This window comes from Schistocerca piceifrons, chromosome 3 (genome assembly GCF_021461385.2).
Source record: "Schistocerca piceifrons isolate TAMUIC-IGC-003096 chromosome 3, iqSchPice1.1, whole genome shotgun sequence".
NCBI classification, from domain to species: Eukaryota; Metazoa; Arthropoda; class Insecta; order Orthoptera; family Acrididae; genus Schistocerca; species Schistocerca piceifrons.
Window position 1 is genome coordinate 446,528,104 of NC_060140.1, and position 19,294 is coordinate 446,547,397.

At 42.4% G+C, this 19,294-nt stretch overlaps 1 protein-coding gene across 1 annotated transcript in view; it reads left to right on the forward strand.

The window, feature by feature from the left end:
* Positions 1-19,294, forward strand: part of LOC124788733 (juvenile hormone esterase) — a 181,259-nt gene that overhangs the window by 113,953 nt on the left and 48,012 nt on the right. Inside the window, exon 6 of the mRNA XM_047256016.1 lies at positions 6,392-6,548. Coding sequence (XP_047111972.1) covers positions 6,392-6,548 — 157 coding nt within the window. The remainder of the gene's footprint in view (positions 1-6,391; positions 6,549-19,294) is intronic.

Here is a 19,294-nt window from a genome sequence, read left to right on the forward strand (position 1 = left end):
TTATTTCATCATACATTTCTTCAATTTCTTCGTCATCTGCAGAGCTAGTTGGCATATAAACTTGTACTACTGTAGTAGATGTGGGCTTCATATCTATCTTGGCCACAATAATGCGTTCACTATGCTGTTTGTAGTAGCTTACCCGCATTCCTATTTTCCTATTCATTATTAAACCTACTCCTGCATTACCCCTATCGGACTTTGTGTTTATAACCCTGTAGTCACCTGACCAGAAGTCTTGTTCCTCCTGCCACCGAACTTCACTAATTCCCACTATATGTAACTTTAACCTATCCATTTCCCTTTTTAAATTTTCTAACCTACCTGCCCGATTAAGGGATCTGACATTCCACACTCCGATCTGTAGATTGAATAACATTTGGGATGTGCTACAAGCTTGTCTCACTCCCTTCCTAATCACTGCTTCCCTTTCGTGTGCCTCGACTCTTATAACTGCCATTTGGTTTCTGTACAAATGGTAAATAGCATTTTTCTCCCTGAATTTGACCCATGCCGCCTTCAGAATTTGAAATAGAGTATTAGAATCAACATTGTCAAAAGCTTTCTGTAGGTCTTCAAATGCTAGAAATGTAGGTTTGCCTTTCCTTAATCTATCTTCTAAGGTAAGTGGTAGGGTCAGTATTGCCACAAGTGTTCCAAAATTTCCATGGAATCAAAATTGATCTTCCCCAAGATCAGCTTCCACCAGTTCTTCCATTTGTCTCTAAAGAATTTGTGTCATCATTTTGCAGCCATGACTTATTAAAGTGATAGTTGGGTAATTTTCACCACTATCAACATGTGATTTCTTTGCAATTGGAATTATTATATTCTTCTTGAAGTCTGGAGGTATTTCGCCTGTCTCATACATCTTACTCAACAGATGGTAGAATTTTGTCAGGGCTGGCTCTCCCAAGACTATCAGTTGTTCTAATGGAATGTTGCCTGCTCCCAGGGCCCTATTTCGACTTAGGTCTTTCAGTGCTCTGTCAAATTCTTCACGCGGTACAATATCTCCCATTTCATCTTCAGCTACCTCCTCTTCCATTTCCATAATATTTCCCTCATGTACATGTCCTCGTATAGACCCTCTATACAGGGTGGTCCATTGACAGTGACCAGGCCAAATATTTCACGAAATAAGCATCAAACGAAAAAACTACCAAGAACAAAACTTGTCTAGCGTGAATGGAAAAACCAGATGGCGCTATGATTGGCCTGCTAGATGGCGCTACCATAGGTCAAATGGATATCAACTGCATTTTTTTTAAAAATAGGAACCCCCATTTTTTATTACATATTCATGTAGTAGATAAAGAAATATGAAAGTTTTAGTTGGACCACTTTTTTCGCTTTGTGATAGATGGCGCTGTAATAGTCACAAACATATAAGTACGTAGTATCACATAACATTCCGCCAGTGTGGATGGTATTTGCTTTGTGATACATTACCCATGTTAAAATGGACCATTTACCAATCGCAGAAAAGGTCGATATCATGTTGATGTATGACTATTGTGATCAAAAGGCCCAACGGGCATGTGCTATGTATGCTGATCGGTATCCTGGACGACATCATCCAAGTGTCCGGACCGTTCACCAGATAGTTATGTTATTTAAGGAAACAGGAAGTGTTCAGCCACATGTGAAACATCAGCCATGACCTGCAACAAATTATGATGCCCAAATAGGTGTTTTAGCTGCTATTGCGGATAATCCGCACATCAGTAGCAAACAAATTGCATGAGAATCGGGAATCTCAAAAATGTCGGTGTTGAGAATGCGACATCAATATTGATTGCACCCATACCATATTTCTATGCACCAGGAATTGCATGGTGACAACTTTGAACGTTGTGTACAGTTCTGCCACTGGGCACAAGAGAAATTGCAGGACGATGACAGATCAACAAATTATGATGCCCAAATAGGTGTTTTAGCTGCTATTGCGGATAATCCGCACATCAGTAGCAGACAAATTGCATGAGAATCGGGAATCTCAAAAATGTCGGTGTTGAGAATGCGACATCAATATTGATTGCACCCATACCATATTTCTATGCACCAGGAATTGCATGGTGACAACTTTGAACGTTGTGTACAGTTCTGCCACTGGGCACAAGAGAAATTGCAGGACGATGACAGATTTTTTGCACGTGTTCTATTTAGCAATCAAGTGTCATTCACCAACAGCGGTAACGTAAACCAGCATAATTTGCACTATTGGGCAACGCAAAATCCACGATGGCTGTGACAAGTGGAACATCAACGACCTTGGTAGGTTAATGTATGGTGTGGCATTATGGGAGGAAGGATAATTGGCCTCCATTTTGTCAATGGCAATCTAAATAGGGCAATGTATGCTGATTTCCTACATATTGTTTTACCAATGTTACTACAAGATGTTTCACTGCATGACCGAATGGTGATGTACTTCCAACATGATGGATGTCCGGCACATAGCTCATGTGCGGTTGAAGCAGTATTGAACAGCATATTTCATGACAGGTGGATTGGTCGTCGAAGCACCATACCATGGCCCACACGTTCACCAGATCTGACGTCCCCAGATTTCTTTCTGTGGGGAAAGTTGAAGGATATTTACTACTGTGACCCACCGACAATGCCTGACAACATGCATCAGTGCATTGTCAATGCATGTGCGAGCATTACGGAAGGTGAACTACTCGCTGTTGAGAGGAATGTCGTTACACTTATTGCCAAATGGTTTGAGGTCGATGGACATCATTTTGAACATTTATTTCATTAATGTTGTATTGACAGGTAATCACGCTGTAACAGCATGCATTAAATTTTTGAACTTACCCTCCCGATTAAGGGATCTGACATTCCATGCTCCGATCCATAGAACACCAGTTTTCTCTTTCCTGATAACGACATCCTCCTGAGTTCTCCCTGCCCGGAGATCTGAACAGAGGACTATTTTACCTCTGGAATATTTTGCCCAATAGGACACCATCATCATTTAATGATACAGTAAAACTGCATGCCCTTGGGGAAAATTACGGCTGTAGTTTCCCTTACTTTCAGCCTTTGACAGTACCAGCACAACAAGGCTGTTTTTGTTAATGTTACAAGGCCAGACCAGTCAATCATCCAGCCTGTTGCCCCTGAAACTACTGAAAAGGCTTGTGTCCCTCTTCAGGAACCACACATTTGTCTGGCCTTTCAACATATACCCCTACAGGCTAGCCAAGTTCTCAACTCCATTTTTTTTCTCAGATATTTTTCCTTTATTTACATTGGTGTAGCAGTCCCACATTAACATTTTTGCAGGACTTAAAGTATGTGAAGTGAAACCAATATAAATGGGCTTGAAAGCTAATGGGAAAAGAAATATTTTAATATCCTTTGATATTAGTGCCAAACTTAACTTCCTCAATGACTTGAGTGACTTGAAACATGATCAATCTTGTGAAACTGATTGAAAAATTTTATTGAGATGATTCCCAGATAGCACTGTAAGCCGGTTTCAAACTTGTTTCCAGATGTAAAGTTCAAGTATATAAGCTTGATCAAAGTTGGAATATTCAGGCCTGTTAGTTGGATTCAAGCTTGAAACAAACATCAAAGTTGGCAGAGTTCAAGCTATATTTCAAGCTTTACTTATCAAGTTTGGCTCCAGCTGTATCTACACACATGGTGTTTACAGCTTGTTTTAAGCTATATAATTATTAATCTGAATTTATTGAACATAATTAACTAAATAAATATCGGAATGGAAATGGTGTGAAAAAAATTATCAAGACATGTATGTTTAAAAATTTTTATTTTCAAAGTGTTTAAAATTGTTTTATTTTAAAATTTAATTATTCTGAAGCCCCTCCAGCCTCAGCACACAGACCAGAGCAGGATCAAATATCGCAGACTTCTGCCAGTATAATGATCCTGTAACAGGTAAAAGAAAATGTTAGGCATACCTAAACATAAAAAATGTAAAAAGTTGAAACTGATCAACCTAAATATAATTAATGCCCCAGATTAGCAAAATAACTTCAAACTCACTGGTGTAGTAAGAATCATTCACTAGTATAAACGTCACTGAGTAAGCAGCTGCTTCTGCTGACTTCATTCTAAAGAGTTTTTAAAGTAATTTGAAATAACGTTTTGTTTGAAATTTTTAGAGTAAAGATGACATTTGGGTAATTTTGCGATGACTTCATGAGGAAGCCACACTTCACTATTTCTAACAGTTTCAGGGCCATTTAATCTGAATTATAAAGAAACAATTACTTGAAATCATATACACCTCAAACTGTAAGTTTATAAGGAAACTACTGTTTGGAAAAATGTAGACGTTTTATTCTATCCACAATTATTTTTTGGTGAGTAAAACCGAATCAAAGTGAAATAAAAGATGAAATCGAAATGAATTTAAGAAATTACCAGTTCAGTGGAGCTGAAATTATCCATGTCATATTTTAATATTGCCTTTTATTAAATTTCAGCCACATTACAAATAACAATAAAAGTAAGAAGTACCAGTAGGCCTTGCAGTATTATTTCACCCAGGGAACAACAAAATTACTGTTTTAAGCAACAAATTGATACTCTTCATTCCAAAAACATACAGTGTTCGAATATACATACTGAACTGCCTATAATGCAATACATAATAACAGTGTTATGGGTGGGACAAAACTGACACAGAACTGAACAATTTTGACATCTGAACAATATTTCTGCTTTGATATTGTCCATAATTCAGCCAAGCCACACACAAATGAAGCTTACATTCTTCTATTAAAGAAACATGTTGCTAATAGAAAAAGAATTAAGTTGCACCAATGCATGACACTATATATAACTGTATAGTTATGGGTGGGACAAATTGTCTGTTGTATGATTTGCATAGAATATTAAATTGCAATATGTAGTGCAACTAAACACACACTATTTCAGCTAAATACAACATTAAAAAGGTACAAACATTCACAATAAACTCAGATTTTTTTGAAAGTTCTAGTCAAATGAGAAGTGTCCCCTGTTGTTCATAAATGTTGGAATATGGTAAGCTTTCTCAACAGTACTACAATCATTCTCAATAGATTTATCCTTCACAGTACAGTCCAGATCCAAAATTTGCCACTACTTTCCATGAAAAGTAATGTTACACTTATTATGAATAAGCTTAACTTTTGCCAAGCATGAGTCACAAGAAATTTTGTGTCCATCATCACAGAAAGAATTAGCAGCTTCAACAAATTCTCTCAAGACTGATGGCATAATAACAGACTGCAACTCTGATATTACTGTTTCCCCAACTTTAAGACTTCTTTGACTTGAATTTCTTGAGTATATTTACTTTGTGCAAGAGTGTCATACTAACAGGAAGAAATTTCATATTACTGCAATAAAGAGCAGTCAAAGCTACGTAAATAAAAAAGACTGACATCTATGTAGTGACTGGTTCTTGATGTACTTTTTCCCGTTCACCATGTCATTACTATTTGTATTCGCAAAGAAACTTTTCACACTTCACGATTATTCATTCGTGGTGTGACACACGTGAGTACTTACAAGTAAACAAATGTAATAGGGCGATATATATAAAAAGGTGAGATTTTAAAAAGGTAAAATAACATTAAGCTTTAATTTATTGGTGCCACGTACTAGAGAACTGGTTTAAAATGACGTCTTTTTGCTGAACAACTTGTAATATGTATTCTTAGCTGGTAGTCCATTTCACTTTCATCCAGGCTCAATTTTTCTACGTAAAAGAATATGATATTTCTTTACGTTACGTAATAATATTTAACATTTGTAATATTAACGTACCACTAGAGAAAAATGCACCAACGTACCTGTAATACACTACATATCTTCTTCAGACCCGGTGTAGCAGTAAGGCAGGAGACGCCACACACTTACCGAACTATTTTGCAGTATAAAACAAACTTCGCAACAGTCAACAATCATTAACGCGCGTCACAAAGGTAAAATGGCCGTAAACCTAGCAGAGTCAGTGCAAGGCTTATAAATGCTTGTGACACTTCCCGTAGACTTCTATGGAAGCTATGCTGCATGCGCATCTGCTGTACAACCTTCCAGGGAAATTACAGTTTATTTCAAGCTTGGGAAAATTATTTTAACTCAAGCTAAATTTTTACGGCTTGATGTAAACTGTGTAACAGGTTGATTTTTCAGTCTTGAATTTTCAACTGAACCTAAACTCAATATCCACCTTGAAATAAGCTGTGTAACAGGCTGATTTTTCAATCTTGAATTTTCAATTGAACCTAAACTCAATATCCACCTTGAAATAAGCTTGAGTGCTAGCTGGGTTGGGCACAAACCTATTTGTCAGATTAGCAGTTTGAATAGTTTAACATTATATTGGCAGAATGTCTGTTGATTGTTGGTGTTACAGGAATGGGACATTGACCCATGGTTACCTTTTGGACCTGTGGTAGAGGCTGAAGGAAATCAGGCTTTCCTTACAGTGCATCCTCTCAAGTATAAAACAGCAGTTAAAATGCCATGGTTAATAGGTGTGAATGAGCATGAGGGACTACTCAGAACAGCAGGTAAAACATGTACCATATTTATAAACTTGTATTTGTCCTGAAATCCTGAAATGTAGTTTTTTCTGACAAAGGTCTTGCTCTCTTACATTGTAAGAAAACCCTCCCTCCATCCCTCTCTCTCTCTCTGTCTCTCTCTCTCTCTCTCTCTCTCTCTCTCTTTGTATGTCATATGTACAAATAGGCTTATCTTGCAGTTTCATATTTGCTTCAAGCAACAGGAAACCTGTTTTCTTCTCTCTCTCTCTTCTAGGACTGCCAACTGAAAGACCAAGAAAAAGGCAAAGTGTTTTAACAGAAGGGCATATATGACGCTAATTTCCATTTCATTGCCACAGTTATGTTTTCCTCTCCAGTCTGTTCCCTGATCTCTGTGTTTTTTGTTATGCTATTTTGCGTTATTCACAACTTGTATCTCTACATTGATCACTGAGCCATCTTCTCTTTTTGCATGGTCTTTGCATTTAGAGTTCATGTTTCAGTGGTGTAAGTGAAAGCTACCAACATACTTTGAGCCCAACCACAGTGAGAATGTAGTTTACCCAAATAACTCCAACCAATTTTTACTCTTCTTTTATTTCCTTTGCTGTTCACTAAATTGTAGTTTTCTACTGTCTTCAATACAAAAACTTGTCTATTGGTTTTGTGAGGTAATAGTTAATATGCTCTATTTCATTTTTGTGTGTGCATCCTACATCAACATCTACATCTTTAATTGCAAGCAATTTGCATCACAGAGGTTATTTTACTAACCATTTTCACTTCCTCCTTTCCTCTTCCAGTTGTGCGGTAAGAACAATTGTTGGTAAGCTTTGTGTGAACCCACATCTCTTTAATTATAGCTTCATGGCCTGCTTGTGAGATCAGGAAGTAATTTGTTGGTAGTCTTTTCTAGTAATGTACAGTTTTGGCATTTTAACAGTAAATGATATGTGATGTACACTGTAGTGCCTGTCACTGGTGATGGATGAACACTTCCTTAATTTTGCCCTTACTAAAAGAACCTCTGACAAAATGCACTGCTCTTTCTTGGGTCTTTCTTATTTTTCCCACCAGGCCTAAACTGGTATAGATCCAGACCACTGAGCAATTCTCAAGTGATTGTCACATGAGGGCTTTTTAGCTGCTGTTTTTGTGGCTGGATTATACTTCATGAAGATTCTTTCAGTGAATCTCTGTCTGACAGCATCTTTTCCTTCAATTAGTTTTATGTGATAGTTCCACTTTACAACATTCCATATGCATACTCTCAAGTATTTAATGGGTGTGACTGAGTGTTTAACAGTCATGTAATCATACAAAAATGGTTCTGTCTAGCTATTTATGTGGAATATATTACAGCTGTTTACAGTGAGGATCAACTGTCAGTTCCTACACCATGTGTTAATCCTCTAAAAATCTTCCCACACTTTGCTACTAGGTCATTTATATATTTATGTTTCTATGACACTCCACTGGAGTATGCCCAAAGAGTTATTTTACATCTGCATTAAGAATGATAGGCTCTGTTCCGTCTGACTGGACTTCTTTGACCCAAATACACTTGTAGTTTGTACATTAAGTGACAATGTGGAATAGTATTTGACACCTTCTGGAAACCAAGGGATGTGACATCAACCTAGGTGCTGGTATTTACTGCTTTCTGAGTTTCATGTATGAACAAAATGAGATCAGTTTCATATGCTCATTGTTTGTGGAATCTGCACTGATTCCTATAGAGAAGAATTTCAGTCTCCAAAAAGTCATAATGCGTAACCATAAAACCTGTTCCCAAACTGTACAACAGACCATTGACAGCTCAGGGCTGTGCCTGTGTGCAACTGTTGACTAACTATTCTGAATATGGGAGTGACTTGTATATTTTTCCAATCATTTGTAAACAACTCCTCCAGTGACCAATAGTAAACTGCTGTTGGGAGAGGAGCAAGTTATTATGCTAACTCTATGTTCAGTTATTAGCCCATCAGGTCCATTGGTCCCCCTGTTGACTGATTTTAGTTTATTTTTTTTTTTCTTGCGTTCACATATTTTGCTATCTGTCAGTTTGATGTTTATGTGACAATTGAAAGGAGGAATCATTATTCAGTCTTCTTCAGTGAAACAATTTTGGAAAAATGAATTTAATATTTTGTTTTTGTCTCTAAAATCTTTCATTTCTATGCCATTTTGGTACAGGACAGATGACTTTGATCGATTTGCTGATTTAACTTCAAGACCAAGATTCCTTAGGATTTTTTGTCAAATAGGCATATAGAATTTCACTTTTGAGTTCATGAGACACTTCATGCATGGATCTCCTTATGATAATTTTGGCATTGTTCACTTTTGAATTTTTTACTATGCTCCTCATATTTTTCCTTTTATTCTCATCATTTCAAGTTTAAGATATGAATATTTGAATTTGTCCATATTTTTAGCTGAGGGGTCAGCACATTTGACTGCAGTGCTGTGGGGCTGGGTTCGATTCCTGATTTGTCTGGAGATTTTCTCCACTTGGGAACTGGGTGTTGAGTTGTCCTCATCATCATTTCACCATAATTTACATGCAAGTCACTCTTTGTGACATCACCTGAAAATACTTGCAGTTTGGCAGCCAAACTTCCATAGGTGGGGACTCTTGGCCGTCAATGCCATACAATTATTTTGTTTCATTTCATTTTATGTTGACTGCTCAGGTAATCAGAAATCTGCTCTTATCACACTTGCTAAGCAGTGCAATCTTCCTACCTTGTGCCAAGAGATGTGGCATACTTTTTTTTTTTTAATTCGTACTGGTCACCCAGTTGGCAACAGGAAAATTCAGACCTCCTGGTCATGCTGCCTTCATTTGAAGAATAGTTGAAAATTGAAATTAAATAGTTCTGTATCTCAAAGTCAAAACCCACTGCAAGGCAAGAAAGTAGAGATATTTGAAAAAGGGTGCTACCAGCAAGATGCACTGTTGGACTGTGTAATAATACGGTTTGTTCACTTTTACTTGATCTTCATAACTCTACATTACACTACCGATCCACTCGCCTGCTCCCCCCCCCCCCCCCCCCCCCCCCCCCCCCCCCCTTCACCCTGTTGTCGGGCTGGCGACGCCCTTGATGATGGGTTAAATGCACGTCTGACAATCCTGATTTAAGTGTTCTGTGATTTCCCTACATTGCTCCAGTCAAATGCTTGGATGATTCATCTGAAAGGGCAGAGTCAATTTCCTTCCCTATCCTTGCATAATCTGAGTTTGTGCACCCTCTGTAGTGACCTTGTTGTCAGTGAGACAAACCCTAATCCTCCTTCCACTCCGTTCCTCCTACCTTGCTTTACATTCCTGTTTATGTTTGTAGTCAGTGATGTTATGGTACCTGAATGATCAATGATTCCCTGACCTATGTTAACTGAGTGGACAATGTTAGGGTTTGTTTAGAACCAGAAGCTAAAAAATGTTATCCTCACAAGATGGTCTTCTGCCTACTACTTGCTCTAATCACTTTCATCTCTTAGTCTAAAGCTGGGAAGTTGAAATCTTCCCCTAATGCTATCAAATGGCTTGAAAATTTACAAACAACATTTTCCAAATTTTCCCTGAAATGTTTCATCACTGCTGCTCTGGAGGCAAGTGTTCTATACAAGCATCCATTTGTCCTGTGTGATCCTCCCATAAGACTTATCTTCCCCCAAATTATTTCACCCTTGGAATCTGTAGTAACCTCAGCAGATGTTATTGTATTATTTAATGCTAAATTGACGACAGTGGAGATTTTGAAGTTACCTCCATCACAGTGAAAAATTGTATGGTGCCTCTAATAAAACTTAGATATGAATGTGAAGGTTACAGGCACACAACACATATGAATAGGTAAAATGATGAAATGCAACACTTTTTACAGGTCTTTGTCACTATGGCAGTACAAACCACATTACAATCTGTTAGTTTACATTTCATATAAAACTGCACATAATGCGGTGGTCAGCCTGTATATGTCGAACTTTCCAGAAGGGATTTAGTATTTCATAGCTATAAAATTCTGGTTTTAGTTAGGTTTCTGTCCTTAGCACTTTCTGGGGATTATTATTATTTGTAAGCAAGACTAGTTCAGGGACATTTCCATGGGAACTTTTCTATGTATGTTCCTACACTTACCTAATACTGTACTAACATTTTGTTTCTCAAATGTGTCATTGTGAATGCTACTCTCTATAATCCAGAAGTTGTAGGAGGCTCTGCAGCTGATATTAATTCAACTCAGAAACTGGAACATAATTAATTGGACCTGTAGTGGGATTTCTCTTTCATAAAAAGTCCACGCGTTTATGCCACATGTATTCTGCTACCCTAGTAGTCACTCCCTGTGTGTAGTGCGTACCTGACCTACTAAGAAGGTTCCTCCACAGTTCTCCATGTGATGGTAGAGTTCAAGGAAACTATTTTGAAGCTCACCACAGAATTGTCTGAGTCTCTGGGTTCAGCCTTCAACTGACAAAAACCCAGAGAATTGTGTTTCATTATGGGACCGATACTACAAAGTGTTAGTTCAACTTCTGCCCCATATGCAACTCTAGCAGTTTTCAAAATTGTATCTGGCCACTTATAGTAATAAATATTGTCTATGGACCCACGTGGCAAGCATCATTCATGCCAATATGAACCAAAATTTGTAACTGGTATGTTCAATAGCCAGCAACAGAGCCTCCACCAAATCTTGGACATGAACACCAGCATGTTCACGTTAAATGGGTTTTAATATTTCCAGCATACAGATAGCTGACAGCATTCTCTGATAAAACAGTAAAGTTAAATAAATGCTTTGTGTGAAGTAATAGAAAAAACTGCAATTGAATAATGTAAGGAAAAGAACTGTGGCTTTTCTTCAAAGAAGCTGCTTCTCTAATAGCTATGTAGTATATTGACTGAAGCCACATAATAAATATAACCTAGAATTAATAATTTACTACTTATTTGAGTAAATTAGCACTAGTTTTGAATTGTTGTTCATGTACTTTACAGCAGTAGCCTAAGAGTAAATGTATATCTCAGTTCATTCCACATATCTTTTTGTGCTGGAATTTACAGAATACAAAGTGTGAATGAAAAATTCTGTAAGACTTGTAGCCCTTCCAGAACCACTTAACTGATTTGATGAGCTTAACCATAATTACTGTTTATATTTAGTCCTAACATTTTTATTACAAAGTGAACTGTATTGTGATACAATCCTTATTATTCATCAGCCATAACAGTGGATATTTGATTTCAAAATTTCTCATACAAAAAAAAGTCATGTGACTAGGATCTCCCATTGGGTAGACCATTCGCCAGGTGCATGTCTTTCGATTTGATGCCACTTCGGCGACTTGCTTGTCCATGGGGATGAAATGATGATAATTAGGACAACACAATACCCAGTCCCTGAATTGATAAAATCTCCAGCCTAGCCAGGAATTGGAGCTGGGCCCTTGGGTATGACATTCAGTCACACTGACCACTTTTTTTTCCCACAAAAACAGTAACAAAAATGGCTACAATGAAATGACATAAATAAGTGACAGATAATTGCAGTCATAAATTACAGCATTCAAAGAATGAGTCTTTAGCAGTAACACAATTTAGCACCTTCACTGTAACCTTCAGCATGCACATTTTCTTCTTTTGCAGCCTGAGGTCCCTCATCATCATTTCCCAGACCCAAATTAATCATTCAGTCAGCTACCAGGGGCAGACTGTTGAAGCGGGAATGTGTGGTTTCCCCGCTTACAGTCACTTACGTGCAGTGAACCGGCTTTATCGCTGCGCCCACGCACTATGCTCAAGGGAGAGGCTTGGTGACGAAAACGACTAAAGCGGTTTCGGGACAGGACACATTCATTTTTCCTGTTGTTGTTGTTGTTGTTGTTGTTGTTGTGGTCTTCAGTCCTGAGACTGGTTTGATGCAGCTCTCCATGCTACTCTATCCTGTGCAAGCTTTTTCATCTCCCAGTACCTACTGCAACCTACATCCTTCTGAATCTGCTTAGTGTATTCATCTCTTGGTCTCCCTCTACGATTTTTACCCTCCACGCTGCCCTCCAATACTAAATTGGTGATCCCTTGATGCCTCAGAACATGTCCTACCAACCGATCCCTTCTTCTGGTCAAGTTGTGCCACAAACTTCTCTTCTCCCCAATCCTATTCAATACTTCCTCATTAGTTATGTGATCTACCCATCTAATCTTCAGCATTCTTCTGTAGCACCACATTTCAAAAGCTTCTATTCTCTTCTTGTCCAAACTAGTTATCGCCCATGTTTCACTTCCATACATGGCTACACTCCATACGAATACTTTCAGAAATGACTTCCTGACACTTAAATCTATACTGGATGTTAACAAATTTCTCTTCTTCAGAAACGCTTTCCTTGCCATTGCCAGCCTACATTTTATATCCTCTCTACTTCGACCATCATCAGTTATTTTGCTCCCCAAATAGCAAAACTCCTTTACTACTTTAAGTGCCTCATTTCCTAATCTAATTCCCTCAGCATCACCCGACTTAATTAGACTACATTCCATTATCTTTGTTTTGCTTTTGTTGATGTTCATCTTATATCCTCCTTTCAAGACACTGTCCATTCCATTCAACTGCTCTTCCAAGTCCTTTGCTGTCTCTGACAGAATTACAATGTCATCGGCGAACCTCAAAGTTTTTATTTCTTCTCCATGAATTTTAATACCTACTCCGAATTTTTCTTTTGTTTCCTTTACTGCTTGCTCAATATACAGATTGAACAACATCGGGGAGAGGCTACAACCCTGTCTTACTCCCTTCCCAACCACTGCTTCCCTTTCATGTCCCTCGACTCTTATAACTGCCATCTGGTTTCTGTACAAATTGTAAATAGCCTTTCGCTCCCTGTATTTTACCCCTGCCACCTTTAGAATTTGAAAGAGAGTATTCCAGTCAACATTGTCAAAAGCTTTCTCTAAGTCTACAAATGCTAGAAACGTAGGTTTGCCTTTCCTTAATCTTTCTTCTAAGATAAGTCGTAAGGTCAGTATTGCCTCACCTGTTCCAGTGTTTCTACGGAATCCAAACTGATCTTCCCCGAGGTTGGCTTCTACTAGTTTTTCCATTCGTCTGTAAAGAATTCGTGTTAGTATTTTGCAGCTGTGACTTATTAAGCTGATAGTTCGGTAATTTTCACATCTGTCAACACCTGCTTTCTTTGGGATTGGAATTATTATATTCTTCTTGAAGTCTGTGGGTATTTCGCCTGTTTCATACATCTTGCTCACCAGATGGTAGAGTTTTGTCAGGACTGGCTCTCCCACGGCCGTCAGTAGTTCCAATGGAATATTGTCTACTCCGGGGGCCTTGTTTCGACTCAGGTCTTTCAGTGCTCTGTCAAACTCTTCACGCAGTATCATATCTCCCATTTCATCTTCATCTACATCCTCTTCCATTTCCATAATATTGTCCTCAAGTACATCGCCCTTGTATAGACCCTCTATATACTCCTTCCACCTTTCTGCTTTCCCTTCTTTCCTTATAACTGGGTTTCCATCTGAGCTCTTGATATTCATACAAGTCGTTCTCTTATCTCCAAAGGTCTCTTTAATTTTCCTGTAGGCGGTATCTATCTTACCCCTAGTGAGATAGGCCTCTACATCCTAACATTTGTCCTCTAGCCATCCCTGCTTAGCCATTTTGCACTTCCTGTCGATCTCATTTTTGAGACGTTTGTATTCCTTTTTGCCTGTTTCACTTACTTCATTTTTATATTTTCTCCTTTCATCAATTAAATTCAATATTTCTTCTGTTACCCAAGGATTTCTACTAGCCCTCGTCTTTTTACCTACTTGATCCTCTGCTGCCTTCACTACTTCATCCCTCAAAGCTACCCATTCTTCTTCTACTGTATTTATTTCCCCCATTCCTGTCAATTGCTCCCTTATGCTCTCCCTGAATCTCTGTACAACCTCTGGTTCTTTTAGTTTATCCAGGTCCCATCTCCTTAAATTCCCACCTTTTTGCAGTTTCTTCAGTTTTAATCTACAGGTCATAACCAATAGATTGTGGTCAGAGTCCATATCTGCCCCTGGAAATGCCTTACAATTTAAAACCTGGTTCCTAAATCTCTGTCTTACCATAATATAATCTATCTGATACCTTTTAGTATCTCCAGGGTTCTTCCATGTATACAACCTTCTATCATGATTCTTAAACCAAGTGTTAGTTATGATTATGTTGTGCTCTGTGCAAAATTCGACCAGACGGATTCCTCTTTCATTTCTGTCCCCCAATCCATATTCACCTACTGTGTTTCCTTCTCTCCCTTTTCCTACACTCGAATTCCAGTCACCCATGACTATAAAATTTCGTCTCCCTTCACAATCTGAATATTTTCTTTTATTTCATCATACATTTCTTCAATTTCTTCGTCATCTGCAGAGCTAGTTGGCATATAAACTTGTACTACTGTAGTAGGCGTGGGCTTCGTATCTATCTTGGCCACAATAATGCGTTCACTATGCTGTTTGTAGTAGCTTACCCGCATTCCTATTTTCCTATTCATTATTAAACCTACTCCTGCATTACCCCTATTTGATTTTGTGTTTATAACCCTGTAGTCACCTGACCAGAAGTCTTGTTCCTCCTGCCACCGAACTTCACTAATTCCCACTATATCTAACTTCAACCTATCCATTTCCCTTTTTAAATTTTCTAACCTACCTGCCCGATTAAGGGATCTGACATTCCATGCTCCGATCCGTAGAACGCCAGTTTTCTTTCTCCTGATAACGACATCCTCTTGAGTAGTCCCTGCCCGGAGATCCGAATGGGGGACTATTTTACCTCCGGAATATTTTACCCAAGAGGACGCCATCATCATGTAATCATACAGTAAAGCTGCATGCCCTCGGGAAGAATTACGGCTGTAGTTTCCCCTTGCTTTCAGCCGTTCGCAGTACCAGCACAGCAAGGCCGTTTTGGTTATTGTTACAAGGCCAGATCAGTCAATCATCCAGACTGTTGCCCTTGCAACTACTGAAAAGGCTGCTGCCCCTCTTCAGGAACCACACGTTTGTCTGGCCTCTCAACAGATACCCCTCCGTTGTGGTTGCACCTACGGTACGGCTATCTGTATTGCTGAGGCACGCAAGCCTCCCCACCAACGGCAAGGTCCATGGTTGATGGGGGGGGCATTTTTCCTACGGTTACAATAAATGACAAATAACGTTCTTTGCTAATGTCCATCTATACAGGTGCGTTGCACTGGCGGCACGGCTCGATCACCGATCCCGGAGGGTACACACTCCAGTGACGAATCGTGGCGCGACCGCGTGGACCGAGCAAGACAAAAGGCCGCGTCACAGAATGTTCTGCTCCTGGCATGACCGGAGGCGCCGTAACGTCCACGAAGAAGCGAAAGACACTTTAACGGCAACTGCGTTTACGGCTGCAGGTACGCATTTACGGCGAAGTCATGTTGACTCGACGCACATGGTCTGTGGTGGAAGAACTGGGAGACGTGTTTCGCATCGCGTCGACTAGCTCGCACTGGCTGCCTGCTTTGTTCCCGTGCGGTCCGGTGTGCGACGCACCGTTGCTGAAATTCTGTGTAACGGTACAGCTGCCCCTACTTGTGTCGGCAGTGCCGTAGTTCAGCCCTTCGTGCGTTGGACGGTGCTGTAGGCACACAGATCCCCCCTTGGAGAGCGGAGCTCCATAGCTGCGAAAACGCGGCGATCGTTCGGTGGCGCGCGTGTGTTTAAAGTTCGCGCGCTGCGTGATGGCAGTGCGGCAGCTTTGGTGGGGGTCGGTCGGCTTCGGAAGGGCGGCGGCCCGTGACGTCAGCGCGCCGGACCAGCGAGCGTGCGGTGGGCGTGTCCTCGCGCTGGCGGCTAGTGACAGCGGCAGCAGGCACTGGCTGCGACTGTCCGTAGCGATGCGCGTGTAGGTGCACATTGCAGGTCATTGGTGGTGATGTCTCGAAGGCGCTTGCGCGAGTGCGGTACCGTCGGAACTCGAACGCGGGTTCGGGAGCTGCTATGGACAAGCCGGGCGGTGTGGAGCGCGATGTCCGGAGCTCGACGGTGAAGCGAATGTGGTAAGCTGGCGCAGATGCCGATCCGGCCTCAATGCCCGACGCAGCGGAGTCAAACGTCGCGAACGTGCGTCCAGGAGCTGTGACGAATGCAGGAGACGGTGTCCGGGGCTCGACTGGAGTTACCGGCCGAAGGCACTTGCAGCTGGAGGTCGGGTCTCTACAGTGGACGGCGGCTCGTGGGCGCCGAATTCTGACGGCGTTCGGCGGCTCGGGCGCGTGATTGCCGGTTTGGGTGTCGTGGCGCGCTGACGATGCAGCATGGCCATTTGAATCGGATGCGGCGGCCAGCCGGCGCACGTGACGTAGTCTGCTGGCAGCTGTGGTGGGGGCGACCAGTGTGCCTGTGGTGGGTGTGGTCCGGGCGGCCGTACCAGCTGCCTGGGCTTGGTGGTGGGAGGTGCACGTGGTGGCGCGATGACAGCAGGCTGCAGCTGTGCGTCACCGGCGGCTCCGAGTGCGGGTTCTGTCTGACCACTGGCAGAGGGAGTGTCGTCCGTGATCAGATCTTCTGCCGGGTCGAAGAAATGTGTGGCTGATGGAGCGGGCAAGACGTAGGCTGGTTTGACGCAGTCGACTGACACTGTCGACGGCTTTCTGTTGCACTCGAGGACCAGCGTTTTGTCTCCTCGGGCGATCACTCAGTGCGGTCCACTGTAGGGCGGTCGGAGAGGTGGCCGTACTGCGTCGGTACGCAACATGACATGCGTGCAGCGCTGCAGGTTGGCGTGGATGAATATCTTCCCGGTGCCGTGCCGCGTCAGTGCATGCGCTCGGAGGCCGGCCATGTGACTGCGCAGACGTTCCACCAGAGTGGGTGCCACGGCGTCGCGTGGGAGTCTTACATCTTCGACAAAATCGCCCGGGATTGTCAGAGATTGCCCGTAAACAAGGTCGGCAGGTGACGCGCCGATCTTCTCCTTCGGTGTGACTCGCAGGCCGAGCAGCATCAGTGGAAGCGCATCTGGCCATGAGGTGTCGTGGCAGGTTAGAGCGGCTTTGAGAGTCCTTGGAACCATTCGACCATGCCATTTGACGCCGGATGGTAGCTGGTTTCCTGTGTAACTGGGTGCCACACAGTCTGGCGACGTGCGTGAACAACGCGCAGTCAAACTGGCCGCCGCGATCAGTTGTCACGTGACTGGGACATCCGAAGCGTGCCACCCAGGTCTCGACGAATGCGGTGGCGACGGTCTCGGCTGTGACGTCCGCGACGGGCGTTGCTTCCGGCCAGCGAGTGAAGCGGTCCACCATAGTTAGGAGATACCGCTTGCCTTATGAGAGAGGAAGCAGGCTGACGAGGTCCACGTGAACGTGCGCAAATCGGCGTGTCGCGTCCGGGAAGGTGCCCACGGGTGCGTGGGTGTGCCTCCCGACTTTGGCGCGCTCACATTCGGTGCAAGTGCACGCCCATTCGCGACAGTCCTTCGGGAGCCCGGGCCAGACGAAACGCGCAGCCACGAGCGTCGCAGTGGTGTTGGTGCCGGGATGTGACAGTCTGTGGACACGGTCGAAGGCACTGCGCCGGAATTTCTCCGGGAGGAACAGCCGGTGCGTGCCGGTTGAGGTGTCACACCAAATCTTCCGTGCAGAGCCGGGGACAGGCACCAGCTCCAGTTGCAGGCCGCTGGAAGTGTCATGACGGAAGCGGTGCAGTTCTTCGTCACTCGCCTGTACTTGGGCCACGCCCTCAAAGTTCACAGGGGGTGAAATAACGGCACACGCTCGGGACAAACAATCGGCGACGATATTGTCTATCCCCAAAATGTGTCGAATGTCAGTTGTGAATTGCGACACGTACTCTAACTGCTGGAGTTGGCGTGGTGAACACTTAGTGTGGTTGTTCTCGAACGCGTGTGTAATGGGTTTGTGGTCGGTGAAAATGACGAATTGTCGGGCTTATATGGACGGTCGGAAGTATTTCACCACCACGTACACTGCAAGCAACTCTTGGTCATAAGCACTCCAAGCACGTTGCGAATCGGAAGGCTTTTTAGAGAAAAAACCGAGAGGCTGCCAACTCCCGCCGACGCGCTGTTGTAACGCCGCGCTGATGGCGGCCTGGCTGGCGTCCACGACTACAGCTATGTCCGCGTCATGTACCGGGTGCGTGAGCAGCGTCGCTTCCACGAGATTCCTTTTTGAGTCCATGAAGCTCTGCTCCATTGCGTCTGTCCAATTCACGAGGGTCTTTCCTTTTGAGGTAGGACCTTGTAACGCCTTAGTCAGTGGCTGTTGCATGGCTGCGGCGTTGGGCAGGTGTCGATGATAAAAGTTCAACATGCCGAGGTAACGTCGTAATTCTTTGTGCGTCTGTAGACGCGGCATGTTCAGTATTGCCTTCACTTTCTCCGGTAGTGGTGTCGATCCGGTGGGCGTAATTAAATGGCCGAGGAACTCGATTTCTGTCACACTGAACTCGCATTTAGCGGGGTTAATAACTATGTCGGCTTCACTCAGGCGCTGAAAGACGGTCGTTAAGTGGCGGCGGTGGAGTTCGGGCGACTTGGAATACACCAGGATGTCGTCAAGGTACGCGAAGCAAAATGACAAGCCTCGCAAGATGCCGTCCAGGAACCGCTGCCAAGTCTGGGCAGCATTCCTAAGACCGAAAGTCATAATCAGGCTTTCGAAAAGCCTAAAGGGCATTATGATGGCTGCTTTTTCGATGTCTTCGGGCG